This window comes from Pleurodeles waltl, chromosome 3_1 (assembly GCF_031143425.1).
Source record: "Pleurodeles waltl isolate 20211129_DDA chromosome 3_1, aPleWal1.hap1.20221129, whole genome shotgun sequence".
Lineage (NCBI taxonomy): Eukaryota > Metazoa > Chordata > Amphibia > Caudata > Salamandridae > Pleurodeles > Pleurodeles waltl.
The window spans coordinates 2,005,709,460-2,005,723,984 of NC_090440.1; the positions used below are offsets into that span (position 1 = coordinate 2,005,709,460).

The 14,525-nt window shown below is 44.1% G+C and overlaps 1 protein-coding gene across 2 annotated transcripts in view; it reads right to left on the minus strand.

Moving 5' to 3' along the window:
* BCAS3 (BCAS3 microtubule associated cell migration factor) overlaps positions 1–14,525 on the minus strand; it is a 2,570,631-nt gene that overhangs the window by 2,043,193 nt on the left and 512,913 nt on the right. For both annotated transcript variants that reach the window (XM_069226456.1, XM_069226455.1), the window contains exon 11: positions 2,840–2,916. In XM_069226456.1, coding sequence (XP_069082557.1) covers positions 2,840–2,916 — 77 coding nt within the window. The remainder of the gene's footprint in view (positions 1–2,839; positions 2,917–14,525) is intronic.

Consider the following 14,525-nt stretch of genomic DNA (forward strand, 5'->3'; position numbering starts at 1 on the left):
TTCTGACAATATAGAACAGTTCTGAACATTCAAAAGTGTTCAAGATTAGATTATGTAATGTCCTCTGTTAAAGGCCTCTAGACAGTGTACATGGCGAGACTCAAGAACTCCCCAAAAAAGGGGAGGAGAATGTGCTAGCAGTGCATGGAGCAAGGTCCATACAGCTAAACACCAGTATGATAATCTTCATTCCTGGTTAATTCAAGATACCTGGGGGCTCAGTGGAGAAAATTAGCTGACAGAATTATTGTGGAAAGAGAGATATCAAGAACCCGAACTGGCGGGGGCCCGAACTCTGAAAATTGGGGATGAGAAGCTGGAACAGCGGCCAGGAAGGCCAAAACCAAGATGGCGCCCACGAAGAATGGAAAGGCACATTCAACAACTGCTATCCTAGTAGGTCCTATAGTCTGCCCAGAAGGGGAACCAATAACCCACTGAGAAGAAGAAGAGGGCGAGAGAGTAGTGGAAAGTAGCGAATCAGAGACTGGACACACTCAAGACCTAGAGAGGCCTAAAATGAGATGGGATATGATGAGAGCCAAGCACTAAAGAGGTGGTAACGATCCAGTACATGGAGCAACGGATGCTCTGGACTGTGGCTGTGTAATCTGGAAACAGAGATACAGTAGAAGTGGTCTGATAATTACATATTGTGACACAGACACAATATTGATGAAGGCACAGGTATCTGGGATATATAAAGTTGGGATTTCTACTGTATCTATAGTTCCAGAATACACGGTCACAGTCCAGTTTAAAAGAGCGTCCTTTATTTTAGTTGAAAAAACCTTAAGAGAAGATGGACTTAGTTATGTCACACACAATGAAAAGGCTTGTCCATGACCTATATAGAAATCCTGGGGAAAGATACATCCCTGTTCTGGAGATGAAGAGCTTACAGACGATTCACCACAGATCAGCAAGACTTCCACAGTGCCTCCTGCATGACAAGTGCACGTTTTAAATATAATTTCTTCCAAGCCCTGCGCCAGAAGTCATAATAACAAGCATGCTTTACTGAAAAGAGAGGGCAACGGGATGGGCTCTTTTAAAAAGGTAGATTTTGTGGTGTGAGATGGACCACTGTTAAGAAATAAACCTGGAGAATCAGCAGGGCTAGGGAATTCCACAGCTGTAGTATTGCAAAGGTAAAGTGCCTGTTGCCTCATTATTTTGCGCTGGTTTGACAGTGAAGCTGTCTGCAAGACCTACTGTGAGCAAAGAGTGGGCTTTGGCTCTACCCAGAGGATTATTACTCTTTCACCTCATCAGATCGGCTATTTGGTGTATCTTGACATCTTCGAGGAAGTGCTTCCATTGGTATGCCTGAAGTAAAATGTTACTTCTAGAAAGCAAATTGAATAATCAGAATGTTCATCACGTTCAGTCCTTTAGCTCCCATAGACATTTTATACGGAAAGCAGCCTGCAAATTGAAAACTACATCTGTGGAAGCATGACTTCAATATTAAAACCAGACCTACTGGGTTTGCCAATGCTTGTTTTACCTCTAGCAGCTTTGAGTCTGCATAGCAAAGGGGTTTCTGACGAGTAGGCATATGTTTTTAGTCAATTAAAGCATCAATAACATACAGTTGGCTGCAGTTCACCGAAAAAAAAATATCCTTGTGGTAGGTCCCAAATCCGCCCAGCCTAATTCCCTGATTACCTGTCACCTCAAATTCATTCAGCACAGATGAAAAATGTTCTGTTCTGAACTTGTTTCTTTTTGGCCACGAGCTAAACTTGAGCCTGTAAATCATAACAGTTACATTTCTCTTTTTCCTGTTCACTCTCCATCACCACATCCTTCTAGTCATCACTGCTTCCAACACAGCAATAGTGGTTGGGGCCTTCATTTTCCGAATCGGAGCTATGCAACATGTTTTGTATGCCAGCTTCCGTTACATTCCTAGCCAACATTATGCAGAAAGTACGAAATGCTGCCATATGTATGTATGCGTTTGTATAGCATGACTTGCTGATAGGAAACAGCATTGTACAGAGTCAACTTGACAGTAAATGAGTGACTGCAGCGGTAGATCGGTTTCAAGAGCAGAAATGGACTGATACTGCGCTGAGATAATGTTATTTAAAGAAATATGCCTTCAGCTCATTTCCAAATAAGAGCAGGGGTGTGCTGGTCCTGAAGAATAAGGTAAAAATGTTCCGGACCATGATGGTATAGATGGAGACGGCCTGTTGCCTTAGTTTTTTTGGCTCTTTTTCACCATCAAGTTGGCGGTGTCCTGGCTGAGACCACAGGACAAACTTACACCTCATGTTTAACCTGAAGAAAGTCAATTCCAGTGTAGCAATCACATCCCGGTTCTTGCCCCTGTGAATATCAGCATATGCATCTATGGTAAGGTATGGTCTTGCTCTTAGCCAGCATCAAATGTCTTCTGTTATAGTCCCACCAAGCCACCATCTCGGCTAGAAACCAAAATGCTGTTCACTTTGCACTATTAAGATGACTGCGTCCTTTTATTCACATACCCAACAGCCACCGGCAGGATTGTGGCTCTTAGTGTGGAAATTAACAGAAGCCTGCTTATGCAGGACATTGAAGCCGATACATAGATTTGAGACTGTAGCTAAACAAACATTTCTCAACACCACAAATCAAACGTTCAACAGTGGTCAGCAACAACTGCATGTGTCCGATTAAACTTTGAGTGTGTGCACTTCGACCACAATATTCTTTTATTTCGCCCCAATGGAAACATACATGAAGTCTGATGAGGGCCCAAGGAGCCACCAGTCACCACAACCAGGGTCTATGACCAGCTGAATAACCACAGAAGGCGAGCTATGGTCGGCGAGACATTTCTTACCTTGTTCTCCGCATATGCAAGCCATCGACTTCCCAGCGCAATAGGATTTAGATTTGGCCCTGGACATGGGTAACAGCCTGCAAAAATTCAGAAAGAAGCAGTTAGAAATCTCTTAATGGCTTCCTTCAAAAGGAATCCGATGGGTGCCAAGAAGACAAAAATCTAAACTAAGAGCTTTAAAATTTCAACATCCATCAGCAGATGCTTACATTTTGTGTACGCTGAGATAAGGCTCACCCATTCTATTAACAGTTAATGAAGTGTAAGGGGTATTTTTCCCTTACGTTGTGTAGTTTCGGATGCTTAATTGGAAATCCACTTTTTCTTTGGGAACATGCTTGCAGCCTTCGGGCCCTGCCACCCAAACAAAGGGTGAAGTCTCCAGTTACATTTTGGACCCACACATGCATACCCTTTCTGCGAGTTCCACATCCCGTGCATTACATGCGCGTGTCCTACAGGACGCGCACTCACTCTGCAGAGAACCTGAAGATGATACTATAAATCCTCACCCAACTCGCGATGGAAAGCTTGCAGCTCGTGCTCACAAGAAGTCCACGCATGACTGTATGACTGCATGCAAATAGCCGCTAAAATGGAATCACTGCCAAAAAAGTATTTTCTTGTAAGAAAACCGTTGGAGTACAACTAATATAGATGGTACAAAGTTAAAGCGGCCAAGGAAACAGCTTTTAGCGTTATCAGACAACTATGCATTGAGCCAAATAAACACGCCATGAGAAACTTTAACAACACATTCAACTCCCACTGAAGAACAATGAAAGGAGTGGAAAGAAACAAGTAACGCACAACTTTCAGAAAATGTACTACAAGTAGCGATTTAAATAAAGAAGGCTGGTCAGAGAGGCACAGGGAGGTCGAAAGTTCTTCTGGGTAAGAGATAACGTGAAGCACGGAACATCAGAAATGCTGAACTGTAAAGGATTCACACCTTCCGACTTGTAGTACTCTGGGGTCTCTGGCAGACAATATGACATGTGCCACTTCTGTGGGAAAACACAAGTTATATTACTGGCACCACTCCATTGATAACCGTGTAGCTGCAGCACTGAGGTGGAGGACCGACCACACGGCTCTGAAACCACACAACCCTCATGCAGGAGAAGAAGAGGGGGCAGAAAGCGGAGTTCCAACAATTTGGCATAGCAATTATTCATTGCCTTAGCTGGGGCAATAAAGATCCATTGTGTCTGATACACTTGCACCTTCTGGAGGACTCTGGACAGAATCAGAATCTGTAGAGCAGACCCTGAGACCAATTGAATCTGAAGGCACCTCGCCGGGCAAACATCTGAAGGGAAGTGCATGGTACAAAACAGAGGAGAGTTTCTGTTCAGGGCCGTGGCAAAGAGATCCCTGTATGCAAACCACAACCTGGCGAATATCAGGTCTATCACTTTATGGTGAAGGTCATACACATGGTCCTCTAAAGAGAGAAATGTTGAGAGTGACAACGAGAGGGGCCGAAATGAGAAGACGCCACAGTATCACTTCCAAAACACAGGGACCAAGACCCCCATCATCACTTTTTCTATTCGTGCACTGGATGGTGGTTGGGTTTGTCCAACAGAACCTGAATGGTGCTCTCCAAGCTAGAAAGGATGAAGGCTTTCAGAGTAAGGAAGACTGGCCACACAGCCAACACATTTATGCGCAGGCCCCAATGATGGGGATCACAGTCCCCTTGTCGTGGTTTTGTACAAATGAGCACCACAGCTCACAAGGAAGGCATTCGTAACCACAGTAGCCTGCAACTGTGGAGGACATAACAAATGACTTACCAAAATGTTGTGTGGGCACACACCTCATCACACACCTAGAAGAAAAAAATCTGATAAATCCACTACAGATGAAAGAATACCTCATGCCAGAGCCACTGTTTCCTTAATCACCCCTGAAGGGCCTTAAGCCACTATTTTGTATGTGGTACCAACAGGATGCAAAAGGTCATCAGGCCAGCAATAGGATTTGCAGAATCTAGATCGGTGCCTAAGCCACAAGCACTGAAACCACAACTCGAATACCTACAATCCTCTGAGGAGAAGGGGAATTCCTTCATACGGGTCATGTCTAACACTACACCTCAGAAGATCAATCTCTTTGTAGAAACAAGGTTAAACTTCTGGCATTGATGGTAAAGGTCAACTTGTGCAGGAGTGTTATGGTGCACTGAAGAGGTTTTGTGTGCAGTGCATGGGACCCCATCTTGACCAGCCAGTCAATAACACAGGAATAAATGGAATCCTGACCTTTACAGTGAAGCCGCAACCACCACCAGCACCTTGGTAAACATTTCCATGTGGTTGTCAGGCCACATGGTTCAACAGTAAAGTGATACTTCTGCGAAGCCACACTGAACCCGGGGTAGGAATAGTGAGCAGGAATAGTGAGCAGGAATGACTGGCAGATGAAAGCAGGCGTCATGATGGTCTAGGGCCAACAGCAATCCTCCACATGGAGTGGAATAGGCACCTTACTCCAGGACCACATTTTGAACTTGTCCATACATGTGAAAAGATTAAAAATGCAGTGGCCCAGGCCTCCATCATTACTGGGGACAACAAAGTAAATTTGATAAAGTTTTGTGACACACGTTTTGTGGCACCCTCCTCCAGGAAAATCCCCCATTGAGCTGATTTGTTCAGCAGGGCAAGAACAAAGTTGAGGGGTGTATTAAGGAGCACATCCTGGTTGCATGACAGTTGTTTGATAGAAAGACAGGAAAGGTAAGGAATAACCATTGTAGAGAAGCTCGATCACCCAGTGATATGTCATGATTATCTCCCAGATGGTAGAGAAATTGGAAACTGTCTCCTTCCTCACCCGCCAGAAGCTGGTGGCATAGCAGAGGAGGACGTCAAAGAGGTTTTGCAGTAATGAAGGCATTGAATGATAGCTGTTACCTGATCTGTTGCAGCTGGTGATGGCTTCCTCTAGATACACACCCCTGCCTCAACAGGAGTGGTACACATCCTAAGATCTTTGGACCATTCGCAATAGAGAGTTACGTTTTTCCGACTCTTAGTCTGGAGGGACTGTAGGAAAGGCATTAGGGGTCAGGTTAGCTGAAAGGGCTTGAACCACCAGGCTCATGAGAGACGGGTGCAACTTTGGATCGAAAGATGCCAATCTCATAGCTGCTTAGTTTTCAGATTTTTTTAAAATTATGTTTTGTTTGGTTTTACTATTCATTGTACACAAGATCCTGAAATAGAATGTACCCTAAAGAGAAAGCTCCTACTATAGTATCAGACGGGTAGGCAACATAAAAGCATCTACATCAAAATTATGCATTGAGTCATCTAAAGGACATTAGTGTTGAAAGCAATAGCATGACGTATATGAACTTCGGGGAGACAGTTAGCCTAGTCCATAAATTGATGCCTGTATTAAGGTAAACAAACTCTAAGGCAAATCAAGCGGGAGGAAGAAATGGGAACCTCTGGTGGATTGACTAGAGGCTGAGAATCAGGGGTGCTGCATGACGAGGTTGGGCCAGTGGGCCGATTAAGAGAAGGGAAAAATACTCATGCCAAGGTGCCTGCGAGGAGAGGGAAGAGTCCCATTTGTGTGCAGGCGGTTGGGGGGAGGGGTATGAGGGCATACAAGATATCTGATGAGAGGCCATTCTATTTCTGTCCTTGGTGACATTTGTGAAGTTTCCAGAGTTCCAGTCATACCTAGGTAGCTGGAGGATGTTGAGGAGGAAGGGGAGGAGAGAACAAAAGAAGGAGTTCCTAAAGGTGAGGTAGGCATACTGTGTGTTTTTGATAGTCCAAAACTTGTCTTTTCCACTCGTGAGCCATCGAGTGGCGGCAAAACCACTTAGCCCCTTCCCTTTGCAAAGTGGCCCCTTGCTGCCCTCGCCCACAGGGCAAGGGCCTGAATCCATGCCCCACTAGATACCGTTTTATAGTGATTGAAAATTTCGCAAGGAATAGGGCTAAATCAGTTCCTGGACAGATTAATAGAAAGGTGGCAAAATCAGAACCTTGCTAGAATCAAAACCTGACATAACATAAGTTCTGGCATAATCAGAGAAGCTATTAGCAGAACTTCTATGAAATGAGAATGAAGCCATTAATGTATAACCTCTGTGAACGGCAGTAAATGAGACAAGCACATTTTTGTACTGGACAAGTAGATTTTGGAAGCATCCTGTCCCTTGGCCAAATAGATATTTTATTAAATTCCATACCCCTGGCACTGGCTGCTGATTTTATTCAACCACACAGAGCTATAGTGCCTGGATGTGGAAAGAGGAGCTATAATTATGCGTGGCACTACCATTTGGTACAGTGATGCAGACACCAGCACTAAAATGTGAATGTCTAACCCCCCTCACTCTTGGTAACTGGCAGGGCTGCAGTCTAAATCATTGTGCAACTGGACAGTGGACTGCTGGGTTCCAAAAGGGTTTCTCCTAGAAAGCCAAAAAGGAAGCAGCTACTCCAGCACTCAGAATATGGCTGCAAGGTTTTAGTCAAAAGGCTGGAATTTTCTACTGTAGCGGGAAGGATAACACCAGGGCCTCTGCAAATTTCTGTACCACCAAGACGGACAAACTGACTTCTCGTGAAGCATACCTAGGGGGCAAGGGAAATCCCTTTCTATAGCAGTATCAAAGCCACCATCATTTGGTACAACAAGGAAAGTCAGGATAAGTACTGTACAGGTTTCTCCAGTCTTTACTGTGACATCCGCTACTGAGTATTGAAAATCACCCAGAGCTACTAACAGATATTGGCAGTGTAACAAAAGGGACTACATCACAGATTACATTAGTAGCCACCCTAGGATATGATTACCAGAAGGGACAATTTCAGTGTGCCACACAGTTACTAGGAGTAATCTAAAAAATTCAATATTTAGTCTCCAGTATGAGAAAAAACACACATTTTTACTATCAAGTATACACTTTTCATTTTTGTGGACATAGTTAATTCCAAAAACAGCTTGTCGTTTTTGCCTTCAAATATTGTTTTTATCTGTAGTAATTATAAGTTCCCTAAACATCAACTTTTCATTTTAATCAAGTACAACAGCCTCACCTGTGGAGGTTTTGCTTCACAAGCTCATGTATTACTATCACATACCAGGCATAAGTGCAGTATGACCACAGTACTGTAAGAATGGCGAGTGGCAACTGGTCTGCCTGCAGTAGACACCTGTAATGCCAAGAGTGCCCAACATATGTCAAGAATGAAAAGCAATATGACAAAACCGAAGACGACTTCCTATGATGGGTTTTGTAGGAAGACAATCTGGAGAGATCTTTTCCCCATCAATAGATTTACCTAGAGGGAAAAGGGACCTGTTTAGAACGATGGAATAGCCTTGGCCGGAATAACTTGGTCGGCCATTCTCTTATGGCATTCAGATGCATCGAAGAGAAGGAGTCCCAGGCCACTAGACTATGAGTGGATCTGAGACACCAGATTCAGATGTCATGAGGCTACTAAAAAGACAACTTTTGACTGAGCCTACAAAAGGGTTTAATCACTTTAGTGCAGCCATGAACTCGATCCTGGGGGCTGCACCACCTTTACAGTGAGGCCACATAGCCAGGACTGACGGCCACACGAGAAAAGAAAATGCTTCTGGTGCAAACATCAGAAGCATTTTCATTCAAAAATCAAAGTTGAGGTGCGAGTGAGGAGCATCCCTAGTGTCAGAGTTTGAATTGTATTTATTTTTCTATAATGCCAGTGTGCGCAGCGTGCTAACGCCATAACAAAGTAAAGTGACAGTACACCACACTAATGGTGTGATCTACTTTAAAGTTTCATCAGTGCCAGGGAAGTATATAGGTGAGCAAATCTAGAGTGTCGCTGGTGTTGCAGGGTGCTCCTTACTAGAGCTGCTCTCCACCTAAACTTGGGAACTACCCAGAGTTCTCTATTCTTTTTTGTGTGTGTATATATATATATATATGTATATATATATATATATATATATATATATATATATATATATATATATATAATTATGCACCAATCTCTGTAGGATAGGCAGGGCTGGAAGGGGAAAATGTCCCATTTCCATCGCTGTCTCTCCCTAATGGAATCCCACTAGGGGATTGCCCTCAGAGGATGACCTCCAAGCTGCGATTCACCTCAGTAGGCCCCAGGGAGAAGTTTGGTATGGTGGAAGCGTCTCCTTGGGCAGGATACAGTGCCCACTTAAATTTAGGGATTCCATCTTTTGAGAGTGAAGCCCACTTGGGCATGGGGCAATGCCCTTCCTACCAAGAGCAAAACAGTTGTTCTGCTACCTTAGGCAGATTGGGTGGTTTTCCCCCAAACAGTTTCCCATGGGAGGAGAAAGCCCACTAGATACCAGGGATTTCTCTATGGAAGAAAAATAACTGGATTATAGCACTAAAATTGGTGCATGCCCCCAACCCAGAAGGGGCATTCGGTCTATAGAGCCCTGTGACCATCTGACAGATGTACCAGTATGTTGCTTTAGAAAATTGGCCACTTGGGCAAACAATTACAGATGAATACGTTGTCAGCTATTTCTATTTATTTACTATTTTGTCCATTATTTTTTTTCTCAACAACTATTTTCTTTGGGGAAAACATGAGCTATCGACGAAAATCAATCTTCACTGAACTCCAAATTTTGCCTAGTTTCCAGATTTATATAGCAGAGTTTCCACCACAAACGTTAAGTAGGTTGAAATCACAAAAAATAGAAACAAGCATTGCCAAAGCCAATTGATCTTGGCTTTGGGAATGTGTTTTAGCCATGTTGTACAACAGTATGGCTGTTGTTCAGCATGGCTAAAAGTTAGTGACATGGAGAAGAGTGGTGTGGAGTGTCGTAGAGTGGAATGGTAATGAGTGGCAGATAGTGTTGTGCACTGGAGTGGCACTGTGTGGAGTCATGTAGAGTGGCATACACAGGAGTGGCTAAGAGCAGAGTGGACTGATGTAGAGTGCCCTAGCGTAGAGTGTTGCAGAGTATAGTGGTGCAGAGTGCAGTGGCATTGAGTTCAGTGGCTTACAATGCAGCATCGTACAGTGGAGTGGCACAGAGTAGACTGGTGCAGATTACAGTGGCAAAGATTAGAATGGCGCAGATTAGACTGGTGTAGAGTGCAGTGGCACAGAGTGGGGCAGAGTGGAGTAGCACAGAGTGGTCCAGAGTAGAGTATAGTGCCATACAGTGCAGTGGAAAAGAGTACAGTGGTGTAGGGTGGAGTAGTGCAGAGTAAAGAGGCATAGAGTTCAGTAGCGGAAAATGCAGTGTTGTAGAGTAGAGTGTCAGAGTGCAGTGGAGAAGCGTGGCGTAGAGAGCAGTGGTCATAGAGTACAGTGTTGCGGTGGAGAGTGCATTGGCATACAGTGCAATGGTTAAGAGTAGTGTGCAGAGGCATTAAGTGGAGTGGTACAGTTTGACGTAAAGTGCAGTAGCGTAGATTAGATGTTTTCAGAGTAGAGTGAAGTGGTGTAGAGTTGAGTGGTTCAGGATAGGGTGCAGTTGCGAAGAGTGGCATAGAGTCTAACGGTGTAGAGTAAAGTGGTGTAGAGTGCAGTGTAGCAGAGTAAATTAGAGTGGCAAACAGTGGATTGGCGTAGACTGCAGGGGCCTAGAGTTCAGTGTTACAGAGTAAAGTGCATTGGCATAGAGGGTACTGGCATGGAGTGTAGAGTTGCAGAGTGTTATATAGTACAGCAGCGTAGAGTGGAGTTGTGCAGAGGAGATTGGTGTGGCCTAGACTGGAGTGCAGTGGCGAGAAAGTGCAGGGGTGAAGAGTGCATTGCCACAGAGTAGAGTGGTACAGGGTAGAGCAGAGGGGCACAGCATGGAGTGGAGCAGAGTGTAGTGTCAGAGTGGAATGGTGCTGAATGCAGTGGCGTGGAATAGTGCAGTGGTGTGGAGTGGTGCAGAGTAGAGTGCAGTGGCGTGGAGTGGAGTATTCATAGTGTGGTGGCACACTGCCCATTACAGACAACACATTTTCAATTAAAATGACCATTACATTTACAAAGACATACACTTTTACAAACCAAACTATATAATGTACAGACGAAAATGTGTGGAAATTGCATCACCTAGTTTAATGATTCGTTTTGAACATGTTAAAGTATTTGTTTGTCATTTGTGTGTTCAGAAAGATGGATAAACAAGGGCCCTTGGAATACAATGTCAGCTTTATATTCGCATTTTGCTTAAAAAGTATGACTGGTTCCAGCACATTCAGATTTAGAACTATTAATGAACATTTCATGATGCAGAATGCAGCATACTATACATAAGAGTTACTCAGTCCGAAACAAAGTCCGTAAAACCTGTGATGGGTTGGTTCTGATCTCAGAGATCGCAGGAGAGCAGTTTTCAGAAGATGTTTAAATATACGGACGCCGATTTCTCAAAACGTACTGGTAACGAAAATGTCTCATTTTATATAAAACTGTTGCACATGGAAACCGAAGAATAAAGACGGAGGCAGGTTTACGAGCATTTCAGAGGAGGTCGGCTGACCTGTCAGACACTCCCTTCACGTGAAGCAGAAAAGTTACTCATATAAAGGAGACAGGCTGGCCCCTGTTACAGACGGTAAGCAGAAAGAGGCAACTTGTCTGATGTGCGGTAAGGCCTTGACTACCATACCCTTTCCGCGGCCTTAATGTCATCAAGGCAAACTTTTAGCGCTGTAGACGTCCCTTTACTGTTTTCTGGTGCGACAGCCCAAGGGACTCCCTGACTTAAATCAAAGTTACAAGACCACGACTGCAGCTTGTGAGAGGAGGCACGACAATCATATTTAATAAAATCTAGAGTGCACAGTGAATCATGAGAAATAAAGGATGGTGAACAACCAAGGCATAGTCAGAGTACCCGATTGGAGCACGAACACAACATTGCATTAAAACTGTATTGGTATGCTCACTTCACCGTGTTTACTACATAATGTGTTCTTAAAAATGCTGAGCCTGCAGGTGTTTAGAAGATGCAGTAATGGCACAGGGGCCCCAAACAAACAGTTGCCAGTCGACAGGTTACTGAATATATTACGGAGAAAATGTCAAAAGCTAGCGCCAGTTCTCTATATTATTGTGGAAGGCTCAGAGTTAAAACAAGGGATTGCTAGGCAAGAAGGGTCCTAAACCTGTTTCCCAGTGGAGGTCTACAGCTTCACTGGGGTGCAGCATCCTTCCACCTACAGTGTCAGACCCAAGAAATCTACACAGAATGCTGCATGGACATAAAATAAAGACCATACGCTGCTCCTAGAAACCTGAATTAGTAAAGAGAACCCGAAAGAATACCAAGTAGGTAGGTAAATCCAGTAACCAGGGCATATGTGCTCCTGACACTACTGCACATGGTCCCATGAGTCTCAGAAAGAGCAAGGTATGGTGTACACCCAAAACGCAGGATCCACAATGTTTCGTTTTCAACTTCATCTTGGATCCTGCAATCCACAAGCGCATCCGTCTCAAAGGTTTTGTCACCAACTGTAACAAGAGTAACCATGTTGCACAACGAATGCTGATGAACTGTGGCCATATTAAATGGAGGAAGGATACTTAGGAGGTAAGAACTGTGCGCATCAGAGTTCTGAAGCTAGCCGATATTGAGTGATCAACGGTCTAAGTGTGAGCAGTGCTTAATTTGCAAACAGAAGTGTAGAAGCCTGTCGCTGGCACTCCCCAATGCCAGCGCTGCCCAGTATCGACTGCACCCCTCATGACTTTCTTCAACCACCCTACATGTCCCTTACTCTCAACTCTTGCAAGTTTTTTCACGTCTGTTGTCTCTATTTGTCACTTTTTTCCCTCTATTTCTCTTACACTGTCTTTATGTTGAATATTTTTTATTGGGTTTTCGTAACAAATAATTAGGTGGGCATACCCACCTAAACATAGGACCAACATTCCTCTCCACCTGCAACCCCCCTTAACTCACCGAAAAGGCTTATTGATACGATGAGATCGATTCAGCTTGCCCACCATTCACTAGTCCTGGCATTCTTTAATGTGGGAATGAGTGACCTAATCAGAGTTGCGTAGAATGAAATCTCTCTTTCTCTGGAATCTGGTATGTAGTTTTGATGTTATCAAATGAATGAATTACCCCACTGTAGTACAAGTCACAAAGAGGGGAACAATCCTGTGACCTCCATGCCTGGAAAAAGAGTCTATCAAGTCCCTTTGAAAAATCTGCATTCCCCAAGATTGGGGTAGTGGGGGAAGAACATGTAGAGAAACTGGTAGCAAGCCAGATGGTTGCACATCCCCCCCTCCAAGGACGGGCTGTTATGGTTTGGTCTATGAAGTACCAGACCATGTCGGGATCACCTCAAAGCCATTCAATTTGATTGCGAATCTGAGCTGCTTCACACTAGTGGATTATATCTGGTAAACCCAGTTGTGTTGTGAGTGCATGTTTGTACAGACATAGCTTCCCGCCCCCTGCCCCTCAAGACAAAAGCATTAGAAACCTGAAGCTTTGTAATCTCAACCTTAAGGAGCGGGAGAGGCAGGTCCTGGAAAAAGAATAGCATCTTCAGAAGGACTGTCATTTTAAGCAATGATGTCTTCCTCTGCCATGAAAGTGCATAGACGGGCCAAAAGTTTAGGAGATCTTTAGTAGTCTTCAAAACTATTCTAAAGTTATTCCTGGCACATTCATGTAGGTTGGTGGTGAAGTAGATCCCTGGATAGTTAAGCCCCATAATTCTCCATCAAACGGGGGTCTCAGTTTGTAAGGAGGTGGCCAGTCGTCGTTGCTCTGAACGTATCAAACCCTCAGACTTGTGAATGTTAAGTTAAAGGTCAGCTAATGTCTGGTATTCCTCTAGCAGATGGATTCATTCCTTCAGGGAGTGCCTAGGTGCGCCATGGAGTAATAAGATGTCGTCTGTGAAGACAGATACCTTAAATATATCCTGGTGAAAGTTGAGGCTCTGAATTTGCGGATGGGCTGGCTCTTATCTTTTGTTGAAGGGGTTCTAGGTATATTGCAAATCGCACTAGGGAGAAAGGGAGCCCATATATGGTGCTTCTCTGTATTTCTCTTCTCACAAGGTCATACCATTCACCCATATATTTGCCAATAAATAAATAAAGTGAGTCAACAGATCCTCTGAATCTGTCCCCATCCCAGATCTAATAAGTGTTGACTGCATCACACCCCAGTCAACCCTATCAAATGCCCTTTATGCATCCAAGGACAACAGTATTGCTTATTTATGGCGTTTCTGTGCTAAGTTTAGATGAAGAGCTTTTTTGGTGCGGTCACTGGTGGATCTATATGGGATAAAGCCTGTCTGATCAGCATGTATCAATAGGAGTAACACTGCCTCTTTTGGGTTTGGTAGAACCTTAGCAAAGATCTTTGCATCTGTGTTCAAAATGGAGATCAGGCAATATGACGAGCACATAAGTGGGCCTTAATTCGGTTTCGCTATTAAAGTGATTGTAGCTTCAGCCATAGCTGGAGATAGTCCCAAAGATAAGTGGAGGTGGCTGAAAACTTCCATGAGGAGCGGGGCAGTTAATTGTGCAAAGCCCTTATGAAAAGTTGAGGTACGGCTGTCGGAGCCAGGAGCCTTCTCCACCTTCAGAGTGTTCATCACTGAAAGGACCTCAGCTATTGAGATGGACTTGTCCAATTGATCAAGTAGAGGCAGAGTAGGCAAGGGCACTGG